Source organism: Aulostomus chinensis, chromosome 20 (genome assembly GCF_037954235.1).
Source record: "Aulostomus chinensis isolate RoL2024-O1b breed Wild chromosome 20, RoL_Achi_v1.0, whole genome shotgun sequence".
Lineage (NCBI taxonomy): Eukaryota > Metazoa > Chordata > Actinopteri > Syngnathiformes > Aulostomidae > Aulostomus > Aulostomus chinensis.
This window is the reverse complement of record NC_141339.1, coordinates 9,624,007-9,639,949: the sequence shown is the minus strand read 5'-3', so window position 1 is coordinate 9,639,949 and position 15,943 is coordinate 9,624,007. Positions and strand designations below refer to the sequence as shown.

Below are 15,943 nucleotides of genomic sequence, written 5' to 3'. Positions count from 1 at the left end.
TTTACAAAGACTGCTTTAGGCTAATAACTGCACATAATATTGTGCTGCCTTTGCATTGTTTACTTAAATGAATAAACTATTGATAAACTGCAAATTGCATTTCATTTGATTCTGAACAAAGCCAGCTTCCTGATGCTGGAGTTTTGTCATAGAAAATCTTTCAAGTCAATAATTTAAAGATGAAAAAAGGGGTTTCTGAGAAGATTCTTTGCTATTGAGTTGTTTCATCAATGAAACTGCTCCTTCCTTAATACTAAAATCCTTTTCACTGTTATATTGCAGTAACACAATGTTTCATTAGGATATATACTTTATTATGTCTTGTCAAAACTTAAAGAAATAACTCACTGAATAATAGCAGTCAGGACCTTAGTGTAAATGCTTTATTAGCTTTTCTCCTCCCTAAAAGCCCCATTATACTTACAGCAAATAAAGTTCTGTGATTTGGTAAAATGAACTAAAGACAAAAAAAAAAGTTGAAAATAAAAACACAAAATACAGTGTCAACAAAAGCAGTAATTGCCAGTAGGGTGTAAAACATTGCTGGAAAAATAAAAAACCTTGTTCCTTGAGTCCAGTCTGAAGCCTGCTTATGTTTTTTAATCCCTTTTTTATAAGTGTACAGAAACACAACTAACATGTTATTCGTGAAACGATTGTAACTGACATAAAATAGAAGGCCAAGAATACGGTGGCAGTCAGCCTTTTATGAAGGCATCTGAAATAAGCCAAACGAATACGAAGGCGGCAGTTGAGAGGCCACTGGTAGAGTAGTGGGGTCCTTGAACACGTTGGCAGCAGGAAGCCCTCCTAAACATGGCTGCCACTGACTGGCGCCCAAGCAGCACGTCCACTTAGAGGCAGTATGGCACAGCTAGGAGAGAGTCCAACTAGACCCACTAAATCCTTGGAGTAGGTTGCAGCAAATAGTATTCACGTATTAAAAGGCAGACACTCAGGAAACATCTGGAGGGAGTAGAAAAAAAAGGAGACAATTATTAAAGAAAATAAAAGCATGAAAATAATACATCTGAAAGGGAAATTTATATTCACTATTTTGGTATTAGTTAATGAACTGGCAAGACCCCTAACAGACGTGACCCTGTAATTTCTAATTTAAATTTCGGCAGCTCATATTTTTTGCAGTTTTTTTCTAAATTCATGCATATATCTTAACAGGTTGCAATTACAGATGATGTTAATAAGTGAATTGAGGAATTTCATGTTACAATGTGATGGCTGTGTAATACAATAGGTGTTTATAATTGGCAAAATTGTACAGGTAATTATGATCAACTGAATAACTTTTAACCAAGTAGTATCTATTTGGCTGCTTTAAATTTAGTTGGTGGAGTATCAGACTGTAACTTTATTTTGCCCTCAATGAGCAACCCCAGGCCAAAACATTTGGTCAAAATTGATACGAGCTTTGTGGCCTTCATACTCTTGAGTGAAAAAGTCTCCTGGTTCTATGTTGTCCCGTTTCAGACGAAATAGCACGCTAATCTGTAGAATAGGTCCCATTTACAGAACTCATAAAATCAAAGCTAATAACAATGCAAACCGCATTGAGGGGTGTCACTTTGTTCTTTACTTGTTTTTGCAGCTTTGACAAAGTTGATACTGCCTTTGTTGCCTTATCCTGAAGAGGATTCTAACACTGTCCCGTTTCACTGGAATTTGTAAACTGCAGGACCCAAATCCAAGCTGGTTCTCAGCTGGTCCTGCTTGCTTGCCTATTGCTTTGTTTGAGTTTTAACAGCTTCATGTTGTATTCAACACTCAGTAACAGCCTTCCTCTTACATTTCTTTGAATTACCACTGATCTATAAAAAAAACACAGATTGTGTGGATGCGTGTAGAACCAGAATTAGCATACTCACAGCTGGCAGGCTGCTCACCGAACCGTCGCATCAGCTGATCATGTGTGAACTTGACGAAGGTGTCATACTGCTCTGTTGGAACAATAAACATTATTGTCCAGATCCCTTTGGGGAAATCATTGGAAACATTTTTTTCTTTTTAAAACCATACCTGCTAGCTTTGTTGTCAGTATCTCATCATACTCCTCTTTGATTTTTTCCTCACGCTCTTTCAGTAGTCTTTCACAGATCATCCCGACTTGACGAAGTGAAAATAACGGCTGCTCTTTCCTAGTGGGAGAGGAAGCTCCTGAAGATGGACCTGTCAGGCGAGTCAGTATTATTATTGACTTGGCCAGACCCCACATCATAATAGGTCTCAAATGATGCATCCCTGACATTGATGCCAAAAAGCTATGCTCCATGTTTATGGGACATAATGTTCACCATGTACATAAGAGGTGTGAATCTGAGTGGTTCAGGATTACACTAGTATCAGGATACAGCAATGCTACATCATCAATATAAAGCAGGATAACTCATCTATGAGACCTTGTAACTGAAGAAAAAATTATGCTAAAAGGAGCAAAAAGCTGGAATTATGTATTCAATGCATTGCACCAGTCAAAATAACTCCTTTGTTGAGTGAATGTAAAATAAATAGACATAATTTCCTGCTCCTTCCATTTACTTGGGTGTACTTGGATTATTAGGCTATCACTAGCATAACAGTATCAGTATGATACAATTTTCTTAAAATCATAATATCTTCCAGGACATTTTATGAGCCAAGAAAATTAGTTATTGTGACAGGCCTACATCAAACGTGTTAGGAAAAGGCCCCGAATCCAATAAAACTGATATCATTTTGTGGGCAACTTTGCTAAATCTGAATATAATGTATCATTTTTTCAAAGAATCAGAATACTATCGTGATGAAAATTGGATTTAAAACCCTGGAATGATCGCGATTTCAAATGCTTTCAGGTGATTAGTCAAGAGGTTGAGGTTTTGGTAGTTAAATGACAGGTCATAACCACAAGGATGTACACCTTCCCTCACAATACTGGGAGATGTTAAGTTTTCAGTGTCTGGCCTGTGAAACTACCTGACAGGGCAGATCCACTGGGAATGTGCTGCAGGTCCAGAGGACAGCAGCCATCCACCTGCTGGAAGACGCTGTCCAGGTGTCTTCGCTTCTGCAGACGCTTATACTCCTGTTTGATGTTGTGTAGAATTTGTTCTAAAAACAGACAGAACGTTTTTATTTCTTGTGGCTTTGATCATTTATCCTTATGTTTGACATTGGATATTTAGACACAACACAAATTAAACTGTCAAAGCAGTTTACTTTTATATAGGTTACCAATGACATTCTAGTTAAGTTTCACAAAGACACACATTTAATGAAGGCGAGTAGATTTGTCTGAGCAGTCAACATATTACGCAGTACATACCTTACATGGTTCGTCACATATGTTAATGATCTGGTCTGACAAACAAAAGTGGCATTCATTTCATTATTCAAAACTGCGTTAAAAGATAACGGCTAACCTTCCAGTACACACACACATACACACTCGAACGCAAGTTTGAGACTACGTTCAGCCAGGCTCGCAATTGTATTTGATCATAATTCGTGAATAAAAAATGAATTCTTACCAGTAGTGAGCCTGGACGACACTTCTCCAAACGGGGAAGGCTCCATGCGTAGATATTTCTGCGGTGAGGACACCGGAGACATGATCGGGGCGCAACGTCGCCTTTTCGGGGAGGCCTGGTTCATTAACGGATCAAACTCCAGAGTCCTTTTCAGAGTAGCTCCACAAGCCATCGCGTAGAAATTTGTCAAGAAAGCTGAAAATTAAAAAAAAAATCCCCTTTTCCTTTTATGCGGAGAAAAGTCGCCGACCGTAGTCCCGGTCTGCTAGCTAGCCCGGCTATTCAACGTTCAGACGTCAACTAGCATCGGCGATTCCGGGATGTGGACAAATACACTCTTTTTACGCCTTTCGTTTCCTCCTGCCAATAAATGTCGTACAGTTTGAGCTACTGAATACAATTCAAAGCAGAGGGGATAAAAATAACGTTTCTTGACGTTGGTAAAAAAAGTAGATGACAGTAGATTTTGCTACGCTTTCAAGTGACAACGGTAAATCCGATAGGTTACCCTTTCAATCCCTTACGTTTTCTCTGTAATGCGCTTGCGCAACAAGGTGACGACACGTTGGTTCTTGTAGTTTTCGTCTTCGATCAGTCCTATTAGTTTTTTCACTGAAATACTACATTCCCCGATAATGCAGATACAGTCGCTTCAAAAAGTCTGATTTGCCAACTAACCATATGTCGCTGAAAAGTTTCGTTTTCCCTGAGAACATTTCATAGTTATGAACAAATGCGAATACAAAGAAGGCCCACCGCTTGATTCACTTATATTTTGGTGTATATATTAATTTTAATCATTAAAATAGTCTCTAAATTATGACTTTAAGCTGATTTTCGTCTGTGTTTGAACACTAGTGAGCCTTACAAGCAGAATCCTTTGGTGGTTGTCATCATCCAATCATAACGTTTCATCGTGTTCTTCCTCTCATATCTTTAACACATTGGGATTTAAAAAAAAACAAAAAACTTTTAAATTAGTCCAACAGACCGGAAATAAAGCCTGGTGAATTTTAATTCCTTGCTGCTGAAATCCACTCTGTACCTTTTATAGCGTTAATGTCTGTGTTAGAAGAGGTATAACTGATGTCAGGAGCAAGGAGTTGGTAATGTTTGCTTGACACAGACATTTTTGGTGGAAACATCAATCAAAACTGACTTAGGGAGCGGTAAAACTGGATTGAAGAGGATATCCGTTCTCTTCTCAGGAGGAAGGGTCATAGCCATCAGACTTTGCTTTTCTGTCTGCCAGACTAAATTAAAGGTTACAAAATTTTGCAAAACAAAACAAATTTGTGTGGAAGAACATTTGGTGAATGAGACCATTTCTATCTCCATTTTGCCCTTTTAAATTTAATCACAATAATGAATGAAATAATGAAACAGTGAAGAAACGCCTACAGCTGGACAACACCCTCAGCAACAGGACCAACCTCAATCTGGACCAAATCTGCCAACTTCTGGACCTTTGCCTGAACACAACCTACTTCCAGTACAGAGGGAAGTTTTTCAGGCAAAAACACGGCTGTGCCATGGGTTCTCCCGTATCTCCTATCGTGGCCAACCTATACATGGAAGAGGTGGAACAGAGGGCACTGACTTCCCTCAGTGGACCCTCCCCCACCCACTGGTTCCGATACATTGATGACACCTGGGTGAAGATCAAGGTTCAGGAGGTACAACCGTTTACAGCACACATCAACTCGGTAGACGTCAACATCAAGTTCACCAGAGAGGATGTGAAAGACAACCATCTGCCCTTTTTGGACTGCGACGTCTACATTCAAGAGGACAGGAGCCTGAGGGTGGATGTGTACAGGAAACCCACCCACACTGACCAATACTTGCTTTTTGACTCTCACCATCCTCTGGAGCACAAGTTAGGTGTCATCAGGACGCTGCAACACCGAGCGGAGACCATCCCCACCAGCGTCCAAGGCCGGAAAAAAGAACAGCAGCATCTGAAAAGAGCACTTAAAACTTGTGGCTTCCCAGACTGGACCTTTGTAAAATCCTCTTCCAGGTCCAGAAAGGAGGAGAGCTCCAGGAGGAGGGAAGATGAAGAAGGCAGGAGAAAAAACATAGCGATCCCCTATGTGGCAGGGGTTTCTGAGAAATTAAGGAGAGTCTATAATAAGCACCACATCCCTGTGTCTTTTAAACCAGACAACACTCTGAGACAAAGACTGGTTCACCCCAAAGATCCCACCCCTCACAGCCAGAAAAGCAATCTGGTATATGCTGTCAGATGCAGTGAGGCCTGCACGGATCTCTACATAGGGGAAACCAAACAGCCCCTCAACAAGCGCATGGCCCAACATAGAAGAGCCAACTCTGGAGGACAGGACTCAGCGGTTTTCCTCCACCTCAAGGAGGAAAGCCACTCCTTCCAGGACGACCATGTCCAAATCCTCGACAGAGAGGACAGATGGTTTGAAAGAGGAGTTAAAGAAGCCATCCACGTCAGGATAGAGAAACCATCTTTGAACAGAGGAGGTGGACTGCGACATTTCCTTTCACCTATTTACAACCAAGTCCTTTCAAAACTTCCCCAAAGAGCTCAGCTGAAAGACCCATGTGGAACAGCTGATGCCAGCACAGCCCATTAGCATCTGAGTGGTCGGTGAAACTCCCTAACGACCACCCCTGAAACTCCCTGACACCTCACAACGACTGTCGTTTGGGGAGGCCAGGTGAGTCTCGGGAGGGTCGTTTCCACCACAATAGCACTGACCACTCCCACATAGGTTTATAAGCTGGAGTTTCCACACTCTTCACTAGAACTGAAGAAGCCTCTCGGATGAGAGGTGAAACGTCTTCAAGATAAACTTACGTCCAGTTGACCAGATTTTACTTCACCTCGATCTATGATGACCTGGATGAATGAGAACCTACACAGACATCTTTAATCACAATACACTTCATTTGAAAATGGAGGCCAGTTTGACTACAATATAACCACAAATTGTTATGGTCATAGCTCTATCCATCTATCTATCCATCTATCTATATCTATACACACACACACACACACACACACACACATATATATATATTATGGCATGCCGTTCAGGAAATTAATCTTTGAATATATTGAGTGAACCTCTGAATATATTGAATGAAACTCTGAATATATATCTATGAAACTCTGAATATATATATATATATATATATATATATATATATATGAAACTCTGAATATATGTACGAAACTCTGAATATATTGAAATAAACTCTGAGTATATATATGAAAATCTGAACATATTGAATGAAACTCTGAATATATATATGAAACTGAATATATTGAATGAAACTCTGAATATATATAATGAATCCTGAATATATGGAGTGAAACTCTGAATATATATATATGAAACTCTGAATATATGGAGTGAAACTCTGAATATATATATATGAAACTCTGAATATATGGAGTGAAACTCTGAATATATTGAATGAAACTCTGAATATATTGAATGAAACTTTGAATATATGGAATGAAACTCTGGAATGACACATTGTCAGCTTTGGACACGTTACTCACACAGCGGACTGTGGAAAGACAGACAAATGCAAATGAGATTTGCCGAAACCTTGAATATATTGAATGAAAATCTGAATATATGGAATGAAACTCTGAATATAAATATTCAGAGTTTCATTCCATATATTCAAAGTTTCATTCAATAAATTCAGAGTTTCATTCAATATATTCAGAGTTTCACTCCATATATTCAGGATTCATTATATATATATATATTCAAAGTTTCATTCCATATATTCAAAGTTTCATTCAATATGTTCAGAGTTTCATATATATATTCAGAGTTTCATTCAATATATTCAGATTTTCATATATATATTCAGAGTTTATTTCAATATATTCAGAGTTTCGTATATATATTCAGAGTTTCGTATATATATTCAGAGTTTCATTCAATATATTCAGAGTTTCATATATATATATATTCAAAGTTTCATTCCATATATTCAAAGTTTCATTCAATATATTCAGAGTTTCATATATATATTCAGAGTTTCATTCAATATATTCAGATTTTCATATATATATTCAGAGTTTCATTCAATATATTCAGAGTTTCACTCAATATATTCAAAGATTAATTTCCAGAACGGCATGCCATAATATATATATATATATATATATATATATATATATATATATATATATATATATATATATATATATATATATATATATATATATATATATATATATATATATATATATATATATATATATATATATATGTATCGACCTTGGACCTTGGGATTTCCAGCCCACACTCAGTGCAGATGTTCCTGTCCACCATGCCAACCACTTGGTTCTGGCATTCTACATACATTCTTCCTGCCTGTGTCTCACACCCCGCTGCTATGTGCTGAACTGTCACAGGGGCATCTTTGCACCAGAGGTCCTGTCTGGTGTGATCGACCCAGGCCTCTATCAATCTTGTACTAAGTGCCTGCTCTTGTGCTGCCATGATTAGCGCCTCTGTGCTGTCTTTCAATCGAGCCTTCTCTAATCCATCCATCCATCCATCCATCCATCCATCCATTCATCCATCGCAGGGGGGGCTGGAGCCTATCCCAGCAGCCTTCGGGTGTGAGGCGGGGTTCACCCTGGACGGATCACCAGTCCATCACAAGGCCAACACATAGAGACAGACAACCATTCACACTCACAGTCACACCTACGGTCAATTTAGAGTATCAATCAGCCTCGTCCCCTCTTGATGTCTTTGGACTGTGGGAGGAAGCCGGAGTACCAGAGAGAACCCACACAGGAACAGGGAGAACATGTAGACTCAACACAGAAAGATCCCGTGCTGGAGCCGGGACTCAAACCTGGAACCTTCTTGCTGTGAGGCGATAGTGCTGACCACTGCACCACCGTGCCACCCCCTTCTCCAATCACTTCTAAGATCTCCTTTTATCAGCTACTTCTTCTATCTGTTGGTGGTACATGTCGTGCAGGGGCTTGCTCCTCCACAATGGGTCATCCTCCTCTTCCTCTGCATCGTTGGGTTTCCGCTGCCCGAGGTATTCACTTGGCAGTTCCTCTCTGAGGGCCATCTTCCTGATGTATTCCTGGATCTTTGTTGTTTTATCCTCACTCCAGCAATTGAGGAGCCTCAGGGTGCTGGACTTGGAGTGAAACCCCCATGCATTGTGAGGAGCTTCCTTGTCTTGACATCAATGGCCTCTATCTCCTCCTTTGGCCAGCTTATTATACCAGTGGGGTATCTGATGACTAGCAGGGCATATTTGTTGATAGCTCCAACCTTGTTGCTCCCATTTAACCGACCTCTCAGGACCTGCTTATTTTGTGGAGGCATTGGCTGTGGTTGACCTCCTTGCAGCCTCCTCAGGGTTTCCATTTGTCTGTGGGATCCCAAGGTGCTTGTAGCTGTGCTGAACATCTGCCATGCTGCCTTCTGGTAGTTTAACCTCATTTGTTCTGTTTTGTACACTTAGCAATATAATTTTTTTTTTTCTTTTGTCTCTACACCCAAAAAAAAAAAAGTTTTGTCTCTATGTCCAAGTTCAAAAGTGCCTCATTAAACCAACGTTTTGGGAGCTTTCCCTCCATTCGCCACTACCTCCTCAACCACATGTATATTTTTAACTTTACAAATATATGGATTCTGGAGGAAATAAAGCAAATCATTGAGGTACTGCATATCAAACAATATGCGTGTGCAATAAAATTATCTTTTGGTCAATATAACCGATATGAGCTGTTAAGCTGGTGTTACTCTCTGGAGTGTAGGTGCAATGAGCGATAGAGAAGCCCTACCGTAATATTCTCCACCCTGTGTATTATTTTCTTCAAGACTAACTGCAGCCATTCACACGGTACATAAAATCTTCCTCCGACTTTTCAACAGATTGGACTATTTGGTGGATAAATGAACCAAATCTGGTAGACATCTGTGTGAACAGATGTTACAGTTTTCCTAGCATCTAAACCAAGAGAAGTGATGATGCTGTAGCTGTTTGTGTCTTTAAGAGGGTCCTTAGCAAATGAGAAATAATAAGAAATAAACAAAATAAGAAATACTTTTTTAATTTAGATTTTATCTAAATGCTTGTGAAATATTTTAACAAACAAATAAATCATATCAAATAATGTTTTGTTGTACTTCTTAAAATATAATTAAATCCCAATTGTTTTCAGATTATAATGACGATGATTATAATGATGATGATGATGATGACGATTATAGAAAGCCTTTCCCTTACAAGTTAGCACATAAACTTTAAAATACAAACAAGCTTTAAAACCTGGAGTAAAATGATTTTCATAATTATTTACATTTTGTTGTCCATCCATCCATCCATTTTCTACCACTTATCCTGTTAAGGGGTCGCCGGGGGTGGAGCCTATCCCAGCTGCGGGCGAGAGGCAGGGTTCACCCTGGACGGGTTGCTGGTCCGTGGCAGGGCCAACACATAGAGACAGACAACCATTCACTCTCACACGTTCAATTTAGAGTCATTAACCAAAATATCTCTGGATCCACGATTCTCTGTTGATCAACATGACCTTAATTTATGCTAAACCATAAAATATGAGCCAAATTGGTTGGTCCAGAACATGCAAAAGTTTGAGAACATCTGCTTTAAGGGTTGTAGGAACAGTAAGTAAACCAAAATATGTCTTGAGTTGAGACAGGCTGCAGACTTGAAGTTATTCTATTTCCCATAAGGGGGCAGTAGGACACTATTGATGGTCTTCTCAGGGTTTTCTGCTTCTCTTTATTTTGTGATTGTGGGATGATTGTTGTGTCTCACCATCAAAATAATCAAATAGGCAGAGTGACAATCAGCTGCAACTTTATTGAAAAGTTTGAAAACAGCAATAGTAAATAAAAACACTTGACTGATTGTGATTTTTAAGATTCCTCATGATGCCACCATTGTACAGAAGCCACTTGACATTTTTAATTTTCAATACTCATTAATACAAGAGGCAGCAAAGCATACTGATAAACAGCTGTCTGGTTAACTTCACACTAAGATAAAAGTCTACAGAACAATTGTGCCGTGAGATTTCTAGATTAAAGTACTACATCATCTATTGGAAAATTAACATTTCAAGTTCTTTTGCAAGGTCTATTCTCCACACATACACACACAAATTCCCATTGACTCTCATCACAAGACCCTTGTCTCTTTGTTTAGATAAGTAAACTAACAGCAGACATATTTTTACGCCAAAAGTACTTCACTAGGTCTGTGCATGGGTTTGCTCTTTTTTTTTCTTTTTTTTTTTCCAAAATGATGCCCCACTGCAACAGTAGCACTAAAACAACTCACTGCAATGATCAAAGGCTCGGGGGTCAGAAAAATATCACCAAATCACGAGGTATCACATCCAGTAAAATCATACAGGTGATGAGAGCAGCTGAACTGTTCTTTTCAACAGTAGTGACCAGCACACTGCATCCAAACTCAGTTTTATAGCTGCCCCCAAAAGCTTGTTGTTGTTGTTGTTGTTGTTGTTGTTGTCGTCGGCGAGTTGAACACTTTATTTAGCAAGAAAACACTGTACAGTCGTTAGATACATTGAAACAAAGACATGTTGCTCTAAAATTGCCACAGAAAATGTCAGCTGTTTTTGTACTCTAAAGCTGCGTGTCGTTCTATTTCCACCTCAGCTGGAGATAGACGTCTTTATTTTTTTCTTTCATGAGCATGAATAATTCCTTAACATCTCTTTTGCCACTCATTGAGTGTTGTCAGAACTACAAAAGTGACCTGTTTAATGGAAATTTCTCATTAACAAGCGGTCACTTTTTTATCGTTTGCTGATAAAAATGTCTAGATGCAACATGTTCATGAAGCCTGTGGAAAGTCAAGGATTTGTTATATTCATGGTGCAAATGACAGTAAAACATATCTAATTAAAAATGTCAGTAGCCCCTTATCCCATAAATGAAGATACCTTGTTTACAAAACCTGAATTCACAGTACAAAAATATAATATGCCTTCACTAATCAGATGTCATGAAGTCTATGTAAACAGCAGACTTCTGATCCTCTCAGACCATCCTTTAGTCCTGTCTATGACCTTGCATTTTGGCACTTTGGCACGCTCTGTGCTCTCACTCTAACGTAAAATAATGCAACCACTAAAGCATTTATGAGGATGTAAGTCAGTACTTTCGATGGAAATTCTTTGTTTTATTTCCCCTTGACATATTTAAGTTTTGCTTTACTGTGGGATGACATTTACACAGTTTTCCCTGTGACCACTGTTTAAACAGCTTCTGCAGAAGTTTCAGTCGACACAGACATTGTCACTTTGGCTATTTTCACAGTGGTCTTCACGCAGCTCTCAGTAGCCCTGTTGGCGGAAATGTTGATATTTCTGTTCTGGCAGTCTGACTCGAGGCTATTGTCCAGTTGCTGGGCACTGCCCCTGCAGGCGTGGCAGGAGCTGAGGAAGGCATGCCGCAGGTCCTTGCTTCTCAAGGCGTAGATGATAGGGTTGACAGTGGAGTTGAGCAGGCAGAGCATGCTGCAGAATGCAAATACTGTCTTGATGTCATCGTCCATCCTCCAGAAGAGATCATAGACCATGATGGCGAGCAACGGGCCCCAGCAGATGACCAGCACCACCAGGATAAGCACCAGGGTCTTGGCCAGACGGATGTCCATGCGTGCCTGCTCGGGGCGTGTGGTTTGCACTTTAGTCCCATCTGCCGAGTATACAACAAGGCTCTTCTGGGAGGTACGACTAAGCATGCGCACAGCATGGTGGTGTGCTTTCCACAGGATGTAAATGTAGGCGTAGATGATGAAAAGAACCAACACTGAGGTCACACCGATCCAGAACAACAGGTAGTTCTCATCAATCAGAGGGAATATGTCTGAGCAAACAGATTTGAGACGTTTACAGTTCCAGCCCAGCAGAGGTAGCACTGCAATAATGATAGAAATGGTCCACATCATACAGAAGGCAATGACAGCTTTGGTCCGTGTCACGATGCGCCTGTAGGCAAGAGGGCGATGTATAGAGATGTAGCGGTCGATAGCAGTGAGGAAAAGACTCCCCACGGATGCAGTGAAAGACGCTGTGACTCCACCCAGCTTGAAGAGAAAAACATTGGGGCTGTCCTTCCTGTGGAAAACATGAAAGTCCAGAAAGCTGTACACGAAGATGACGCTGCCCAGCAGGTCGGCCACAGCCAGACTGCCAATGAAATGGTAGGACGGCCGGCAGCGGAGGGTGCGGGACTGCAGGATGACGCAGAGCACCACCAGGTTCTCCAGCACTGTGAAGGTACCCAGAGTTAGAGACATCACAGCCACAGCCAGCTGCTGGCTGGGAGTCAGGATCATGAAGCACTCCATGTCCATGAAGTTCTCCCCACATTGTATATTGTTAGCGTCATCTTTAAATGTGCTCCTGTTGCTGAGCAGGTCTGTAGCGTTGGTGGGGTAGAAAGAGATGCCCTTGAGGATCAGTTCCTCATCTGCAGGCACTTTGTCTGGGAAGGAGTTGCTGCGGAAAGCAGACAAGGGCTTCTGCAGCGAGAAAGTGCCCTTGAAGTCTACATCATTGATGGGGTCGTCATAGTTGGCATCGTTGGAGCCCAAATACTGTAAACCAGATGTAATAGTCCGGAAGGTGGTGTCCGCCACACCATCCAGCACAGATTTCATGGCTGAGTCTGAGGGTAATACTGCAGTCTAAGAAGCCTGGACAACCTACAAATTGACGAAAAATATATTATATATAATAATATTTCAGAAATGTTTGAAAATGCTAAAGAATAAAAGCATGCATCTAGTGACAGTGTTTGCACCAACAGGGTCACACTTCTGATGAAGAAACATAAAATAATTTAACAACAAACATACCTATATAATATTTAGGAATGCTCAATTCCTTGATATGTTCGATGCAATTAGTAGTGTTCGACCACATATGGTCTTTTAGGAGTCTTTATAAATACTGTGTTAGACACCATTTACTTTTCCATTCACATCTGCTCAAATATCAATCTCTGAGCGCTTCTCAACTACAGGATACACACATGAAAACATGAGAACACATTCATTTTATTATATATTTGAAAGCACATTAAAACCGCCAAGCAGAGAAAACAATACAGTTTTCTGCATAGACTGAAGACTGTTACAAACATCTATCTTAAGGGATAGGATAAAACGCAATTTGTGCACTGTTTGCATTGTTAGTTTTAATAAAAACGCAATGATTTATGTAGAAGAAGCTGTAATGCATTCGGGGGGGGGGAAAAAACAAACAAACAAACAAACCCAAAACGCATCACCTACTTTCATGCTGGAGCAGCCCAAATGTCACGAAGCATTTAAAGTGTTGATGCAAGTCTGTAAAAAAAAGCCCTGAGGTACCATTTTGAAAGTAAAAGAGATTCTTTACCTTACATAATGTTCTTCAAGCGCGCAGAATCGCCCTTTATGCCTGCGCGTTAATCCAAGTCAGACGCGCATCATACAATCAACCAACACTGATCTTAAATAAAAGGTTTGTTAAATATCAAATCATTGTGCTCATGATGATTGTATTCTACCAAAAGATTTTCTTGGTATATAATTATTAATATAGAAGTAATATTTGTGGGTTTGTGTTGGAGTGCGCTCCAGCGTTGTGGCTCCAGCGTCAGCTCGCTCTAGCGTCTCTCCAGTCTTCTTCTCCGAGTCCTCACACTTTTATAAGGCGTTGCTCCTACAAGCGCCGTCACGTGCTCGCATGAAGCTTTATCGGCCCAGCCCATGGAGCTGTCAGAGGGACACGATTGGGATGGCGGCGAGTAAAATTCTCATTTCCCAAAGCTTTTTTTTTTTTCCTTTTCTCTCTCTCGCTCTCTTTTTTTTTTTTGCCCAAAAGCAATGGGAACAAAGACCAAAGAATCAACTCAGCACTGACGCTCTCATTCACTGCAAACACATTGTGTAGTTTTTGCAGGAACAACAAAGCGCTCCTTTTCTCTTTAAATGCTCCTAAGCAAAAGAAAGTTTGCGTTTCAGAGTTACTTAGAGGTTGCTGATAATCTCATTGTTTAAGTGTTTCTGTGTGTATGTATGTGTGTGTGTGTGTATGTGTGTGTGTGTGTGTGTGTGTGTGTGTGTGAGAGAGAGAGAGAGAGAGAGAGAGAGAGAGAGAGAGAGAGCATTTATTGACTGAATAACAAAAACTGAGAATATCGAAGAGCAAACACCAGACATTGCACACATTAATGTTTATCATTTACATCAGTCCGTTTTTCAACTTGGGAAAATATGCAAAATGCATCATTTTTTTGAAGTTACAAAGTGCTCCATCGTCAAAAAGGCCATCCAAATATGGTTCATTTTCTCGTCTAAATAGCCAGATGCACATAAAATAAAACCTGAACTACTCTATCAAACTTACGAAAAAGCTTTTATTATTGATATGAGTGATATTATATAAGTAATCTTCATGTTCACAAAATAAGCAATTCAAATAAGTATTCTTCTTTTATTGTTAAAATGTATTGAATTATGGGGGAAATTAAGAAATTATATGCAAAAATGCTTCTTTGTAGCTCTGAATAAAAAAGTGACCAGCAACGTGGTCATGCAATATAACACACTGTGTGTGTGTGTGTGTGTGTGTGTGTGTGTGTGTGTGTGTGTTTGTGTGCGTGTGTGAGTGCGTGCGTGCGTGCTTGCGTGCATGCGTTTTGCCCTGTTGTCTCCTCCCTTCCGGATATACCAGCTAGTTATCAACAAATTCAATCAGATTACACACCCGCAAATTATCAGATCCTACCATGAATCCCACTGACATCGATATGAGAATCATAAAAAGGAAAAAAAAAATCCATTTGCTGACTGCAAGTGATCTTATTTCCATGTATTCAATTATCCATGCAAACAGTTTAGCTGTGTGTTGTCCTCACACCTTCTTACACAAAGGCAGTGTTGCAGGAGTTGAGTGGCTTCTGTATTGTAGATAAAAATCAGAATGAATGCATTAGGGCTTCCTAAGCAGACAGAACAAGGAAATGAGGCTATTGCTCTGTCATCATCACAGGTGTAATTATGAATATCCATGGCTGCCATCTCTCTCTCTCTCTCTCTCCTCTTTCTTTCTCTCATTCTCTCAAGAACAAAATGTTCTATTTCCCAAATTGAGGAGACATTTACACTCACAGAATGAAGGAAATGTCTGATAGACATGGAGAGGCTCATTTGTATGTGAATTCACAATTCATCTTTTGGCAAATCAGGCGTTGGCAAGCTGTCAGTGTGAGCTGCTGAGTTACTTGTAAATCTTCTCGCAGCTCATTCTCATTAATTTTTAGGCAAACTGAGAAAAAACGCATTGTTTACAGTCATGATCTGCTGGATTAGCCACAGATGAAAGCTAAGCTCCA

At 39.9% G+C, this 15,943-nt stretch overlaps 2 protein-coding genes across 2 annotated transcripts; both read right to left on the bottom strand.

Annotated features, from left to right (window-relative positions):
* Positions 1 to 368: 368 nt before the first annotated feature.
* Positions 369 to 4,075, bottom strand: akirin2 (akirin 2). The gene is made up of 5 exons (XM_086189762.1): positions 3,525 to 4,075; positions 2,971 to 3,105; positions 2,035 to 2,184; positions 1,884 to 1,955; positions 369 to 966 (listed from the first exon to the last, which is right to left on the bottom strand). The coding sequence occupies exons 1-5, from the start codon at positions 3,694 to 3,696 to the stop codon at positions 956 to 958; spliced, it is 540 nt and encodes a 179-aa protein (XP_086045888.1). The 5' UTR covers positions 3,697 to 4,075; the 3' UTR covers positions 369 to 955.
* Positions 4,076 to 10,368: 6,293 nt separating this feature from the next.
* Positions 10,369 to 14,212, bottom strand: cnr1 (cannabinoid receptor 1). The gene is made up of 2 exons (XM_086189152.1): positions 13,963 to 14,212; positions 10,369 to 13,265 (listed from the first exon to the last, which is right to left on the bottom strand). The coding sequence occupies exon 2, from the start codon at positions 13,218 to 13,220 to the stop codon at positions 11,811 to 11,813; it is 1,410 nt and encodes a 469-aa protein (XP_086045278.1). The 5' UTR covers positions 13,221 to 13,265; positions 13,963 to 14,212; the 3' UTR covers positions 10,369 to 11,810.
* Between the last annotated feature and the right edge of the window lie 1,731 nt (positions 14,213 to 15,943).

What these genes read in the sequence shown, in the direction of transcription:
- akirin2 (XM_086189762.1), bottom strand. Translation starts at nt 3,696, where the DNA reads ATGGCTTGTGGAGCTACTCTGAAAAGGACTCTGGAGTTTGATCCGTTA. An exon ending in GTCGTCCAGGCTCACTACTG is followed by an intron (nt 3,106 to 3,524) that starts GTAAGAATTCAT and finishes GTCTGTTTTTAG; the next exon opens with AACAAATTCTACACAACATC. An exon ending in CAGTGGATCTGCCCTGTCAG is followed by an intron (nt 2,185 to 2,970) that starts GTAGTTTCACAG and finishes CTCGCCTGACAG; the next exon opens with GTCCATCTTCAGGAGCTTCC.
- cnr1 (XM_086189152.1), bottom strand. Translation starts at nt 13,220, where the DNA reads ATGAAATCTGTGCTGGATGGTGTGGCGGACACCACCTTCCGGACTATT.